At 39.0% G+C, this 5463-nt stretch overlaps 1 protein-coding gene across 1 annotated transcript; it reads left to right on the top strand.

The window, feature by feature from the left end:
- The first annotated feature begins 333 nt into the window (after positions 1 to 333).
- Positions 334 to 4819, top strand: trub2 (TruB pseudouridine (psi) synthase family member 2). Its single transcript, XM_026934989.3, has 8 exons — positions 334 to 1036; positions 1216 to 1350; positions 1442 to 1516; positions 1620 to 1681; positions 2465 to 2546; positions 2705 to 2777; positions 2908 to 3044; positions 3793 to 4819. Exons 1-8 carry the CDS (start codon positions 919 to 921, stop codon positions 4161 to 4163), a joined length of 1053 nt encoding a protein of 350 aa, XP_026790790.2. The 5' UTR covers positions 334 to 918; the 3' UTR covers positions 4164 to 4819.
- The last annotated feature ends 644 nt before the right edge of the window (positions 4820 to 5463 follow it).

Raw genomic sequence — 5463 nt, forward strand, 5'->3', positions numbered from 1 at the left:
CTGGCTACATTAAATTGCCTGTAAGTGTGAATGTGTGTGTGCAGGTTGCACTGTGATGGACTGCCATCCCATCCAGGGCGAATTCTCCCACCTCGCACCTACTGCTCACGGGATATGCTCTGCACCCACCACGACCCTGACCAGGATCAGAAATCAATAGGCTGTCTTGTAAACCAAAACAATGACACATTTCTGCAATGTGGACCTACACTACAATTTTAATCCTGTTTCTAAGTTTAATCCTGTGTGTAAGTTCTGAGACAAGGCTGTTGGGAAACAAGCTGGGATGGCACAGCCCCTTCAATACACCATATGTTCCACCTAACCTTAGGGGAATGATGGGTATGGAGTGCCATGTCCTGCTGAGGGACAAAGGGTAAGCATGCCCTCAAAGTCAGCCAGCTGCTGGGGAGGAAGGAGACTCGGACCACACTTTTACATCCCCAGAGTGACGGTTTAGTGGAGCACTGGCCACTCAGTTGGCTATTCTGACTACAGAGCATCAGCAAGACTGAGGAAGCCTACTGTGGGCCTACTGCTGAGCAGTTCAGGAGGTTGCACCCGGCAGCACTGATGATAAGGAGAAATCTCTGCACGTCTGTAGACTTGTAACTTAGTTTTAGAGCCAGAAACCTCTCGACTGCCTGGACTGGAGTACTTCTCCAAGCTGCCTGAAAGACATTTGTTTTGCTAGTCCACGAGCTAGCTCATTGTACTCTGCTAGTATACTTTACCACACCTCCGACCGGTAGAGGGCAGCCTTAAGCGCACAACAGCAGTAGTGTTTAACCCCGAAGGAAAACACACGCTGTGTGACACTTGCTTATTTGCGTGTGTTTTAAACAATGTGAGGTTGTTGTTTTACTTCATTCAGTTGGTAAACAAAAAGGAGTTAATGTCGTAAAAACAGCTAGTGTAATGGCTTCGCCAGTTGCACGCCTTTTTAGTAAACTAGACGGTTTGTTTGCTGTGTACAAACCTCAAGGAGTTCACTGGAAACTTGTCCGGGACTCGATAGAGACAAACCTTCTGAAAGGTATGAGCACTATGAGTCAGTTACTCTGATCTACATACTCCATTTACAGCGAGATCTGGGATGCAGTGGTTATTGCTATTCCTGCGACATCACATAATCTAATCTGTATTTCTCTCAATCTTTCTCTCCATCCTGTCTTTCTGCTGTCCCTGCTGTACTCACTGCACCTTCTGCTGTAGCGGTTAACTCGTGTCCTGCAGCCCCCCCGCGCTCTAAGGTCCACTTCCAGCTTTTACCGAGTGGAGAATGCAGCAGCTCCAGCCAGCTCACTGTCACCAAGTCCAATCTGCCTGCTCTGGCTGATCATCCTCTGGGTCAGACCCAGTTCACATCACTTCACATCATATCTAACCTGTGCAGTTCTTTACAACCCAGTCAAACTCCCTGTCTTTCCTCTTTGTCCAGTGACAGGACCAAGGTTTCATAAGATCCGTGTTGGAGTTGGCCATCGATTGGATGCATTTTCCTCCGGAGTATTAGGTAACACCATTTTTTAAAAAAAGTTATTAAGTATGTGTAATATGCTATAACTATGTGTAGCGTATTTACTTGCATTTTTTTGCTTATCCTCTGTGTTTTTCAGTTCTGGGTGTGGGGAATGGAAACACTGCCTTGGAGAGTCTGTACAGATCACATGTGACCAGGGTAAACATTAATATTAGTTATGGTATAGGTGCTTCTCGTCCCATCTCATCTCATCTCATCTCACACTCAGTCTGTGAACTACAAAGGAGCTTTCATTAAGCTTATAAAAACCCCATCCAAAGAAAGATGAGGATGAGGACCATCCTCACCCAGATGAGGATGGGGTCCCTTTTGAGTCTGGTTCCTTTCAAGGTTTCTTCCTCATATTGTCTCAGGGAGTTTTTCCTTGCCACCGTTGCCTCTGGCTTGCTCATTAGGGATAAATTCACATATTTACAATATATGGTGAATCCATTTATTTCTGTAAAGCTGCTTTGTGACAATGTCCATTGTTAAAAGTGCTATACAAATAAAATTGAACTGAATTGGAATTGAAAGTACAAAAGTTTGGAGGGGTTTTTAATAATTAACTCTAGTTTATGTTTCTCCAGGCATGTCAGAAAGATGCGTGTAAACTGCAAACTTACAAACATGCCTACGAAAAGCAATACTGTTTCTTAACTGTTGATGCTGCCTCAAGTCTGACTCCATTAAAGATTCGTTCAATATGAACAGAAGAGCTAGGTTAAATGTTTTTTTGTTGTTTTTTGTGATTTCCCTGTCTAGTTTAAATTTGGAATTTGAATGGAATAGTCATTGTATAATCTGCATTCTGCTCACAACACCCAGTAGCTTTTATTAATGTATTCAAATTTTCATGTAGTTTTCATGTAAACATGTATTTGAAATACTTTTTTAGATACTAGTTTAGATGGGAGTTTTGTTTTGGTGTATTAATTGCAGGAATACACACTGGAGGGGGAGTTTGGAAGGGCTACAGATGATTTCACTGACACTGGACGAGTTATAGAGCGAAGCACATTCGGTAATACTTGTTATTCTATCTTCCCTGAAAAAAAGTGAAGTAGACACTAATGAAACTACCAGAAGTACAGATCTGGTCAAATGTTGTTAACTAAACAGTTCAGCTATACCTGCTGGCATTTTACTTTTGACTTCTTCCTCTGTCATGTGTTATAATAGATCACATTACTAACGACAAGCTAGAGAGAGTGTTGGCCATGATCCAGGGAGCCAATCAGAAAGCTTTAATAGCGTAAGTCATTATAATCAGTAAAATGCCAAATTATACTTTGCAAATTTCACATTTAAATTTGTTATTACACAGCGCTTGCAATATGCAGTTCATGCATTGTTTCTCTCATAAATGTCTGTGTTTTACTCAGGTACTCTCAGGTGGACCTGAGCACTCAGGAGGCTTATGAGCTGGCAGTGAAGGGGCTGTTGCGCCCACAGGATAAAAGTCCTCCCATTTTAACTGGTTTACGATGTCTCAGCTTTAAACCACCTCAATTCACGCTGGGTAAGAGCATTGTTATCCATCTCTTAGCAGTTCACACTTCAGTGACTGCAGTACTATGACTAAAACTATGATCTTACTATGACTAAAAACCTTCAAAACCTAAAAAAAAAAAAAACCTTGACACTAATTCCTTGCCTGGTTAAATTTTAATGAAATGTGTGGCAGTTTTCTATCTGCTACAACTGTAGTGTGTGGGCGATTAGTACGATCATTTTGACATGTTTCCATGCACTGAGTAAGAACTGACTTACAATAGAAATCTAAGGCAAATTGTTAATAAAAGTGATGACATATGCATATTCAGAACAACTACACTAGCATGACAGAGACTGAGAGAATGTCTTACCAAAGCTGTTCTTAAATATAGTTTTTCTTTCTTTATATTAACACTGAACGAATATGGAAAAAAATTGGTTACTTATGCTTTCCCAAGGGTTTTGAGGTGTCCATGTGCCATCCACGTACCTACCGTATAACACATAAGCATAAATTCTTCTTTCTGAAAGAGTCCCATCTCTAAAAGAATGTATTTTAAAGATTTTGACCATAAGTGAATTGTGAATGAACAAGATTTATGTTTTTCCTCAACAGAGGGAGATGTTGCAGTAGATAGACATTAGTTTGAAGTATTCCTTTAACTTAATTTCCTTGAATCCTCTGCTAGTGATTTTCCTGCTAGTGATATCTAGTAAAGCCAGTAAGTCTTTATGCTTACCTCAGGTTGTTGTGTGTTTTTAAAATGCTTCAGAGGTTCAGTGCGTGAATGAAACTCAGCAGTTCCTTCGGAAACTGGTGCATGAGGTGGGGTTGGAACTGCGTACCAATGCAGTCTGCACCAAGGTGCGTCGCACACGGGATGGTCCTTTTAAAATGGAGGATGCTCTTACTCACCACCACTGGACTGCTGATGATATTATACCAGCTATTGCTAACTTTCGCCGTACTACCCGGAAAATCCGGAAGAATGACATTTACAGGCAAGTCGAGCAGTCAGACTCCACCACACAGACTCAAGACCAAACAAGGACTAGTACTCGTCAGTTAGAGTCTGTTAGCCAAGAGAAAGCAGGATCACTGAATCCTTCTTCAGAAATGTCTGTTGACTCCAGGCAATTCTAATGTCCTTTAATACTGAAGGTGGATTAAGACCCAGTTATTCCATGGTGGAGATCTGTGTTCTGACTATTTGTTAAACGAACCTTCAATATATTTATTGTTGTATATTGTTATATAAGAGGGTGAGTCAGATGAAAATCGTGCAACATTTAAAAAAAAAAAAAAAAAAAAAAAAAAAAACCTGGAATAATTTTTTTTCTCGAGCAAACCGAAGAGCTGGAACACTTGCATTGAACGAAATGGAGATTATGTAGAAGAATGTTACACTTTTGTGCCACTATTTACAATACACAATGCAAAATAAAAAGGAATAACATTCGTTTGACTCATATTATGTAGGAAAGACCTGAAATGCTGACCATTATTTTTTTTTTTCCAGTCACATTTGATGATTTTTTTTTCTTGTCTTGTAACTTTACACTTAAACCATTCAGATCTATTGAATGGTCTACCTGCAGTTGAAGATAAGTTTAGGCCTGTATACTTGCGCTCCCTGCCTGTGGTTTATGTACAGTATGGATGTTCTTTCCTGTGTGTGTCATCTTACTGTGTGTTGTATTAATGAGATAAGATAAACAAGACATTTGTTGACAGTGAAAGTGTTTGGTCTGTGATGGTTCTCTTGACATTTTAAACATTAAAATAGTTAATTATTAAAATGGTTGTGTTTTTTTTTTGGGTGGGGGGGGGTTTGATATTTAAAGCAACATGTATATTAATTCAATAACATAAAGGTATTAAAGTCATAGCCTATAGAGATATATGTTTCAGAAGCATATAAATAATATATCAGTAATATATCAATATGGTCACCTAATGATCACAGGATATTTACAATTACATTTAAGGAATTTGGCAGATGCCCTTTTCCAGAGCAACTTACCTAGTGGTTCACTAGGTCACAAACTAAGAATATCATCATTCCAAAAACTCTGTTGGGGAGGTAATATAGTAACAAGCACTCAGACAATACAATTTTTATTTATTTATTTTATTTATTTATTTATTGCTAATTAAAAGTGCTAATTTAAGTACTTTAGGAAGTCTTTAGACATATACAGTTGAGGTCAAAAGTTTACATCCCCCTTTCAGAATCTGCAAAATGTTTATTATTTTACCAAAATAAGAGGGATCATACAAAATGCATGTTATTGTTTATTTAGTGCTGACCTGAATAAGATATTTCACATAAAAGATGTTTACATATAGTCCACAAGAGAAAATAATAGTGGAATTTATAAAAATGACCCCGTTCAAAAGTTTACATCCCCTTGATTCTTAATACTGTGTTGTTGCCTGAATG

The sequence above is a fragment of the Pangasianodon hypophthalmus genome, chromosome 2 (genome assembly GCF_027358585.1).
Source record: "Pangasianodon hypophthalmus isolate fPanHyp1 chromosome 2, fPanHyp1.pri, whole genome shotgun sequence".
Lineage (NCBI taxonomy): Eukaryota > Metazoa > Chordata > Actinopteri > Siluriformes > Pangasiidae > Pangasianodon > Pangasianodon hypophthalmus.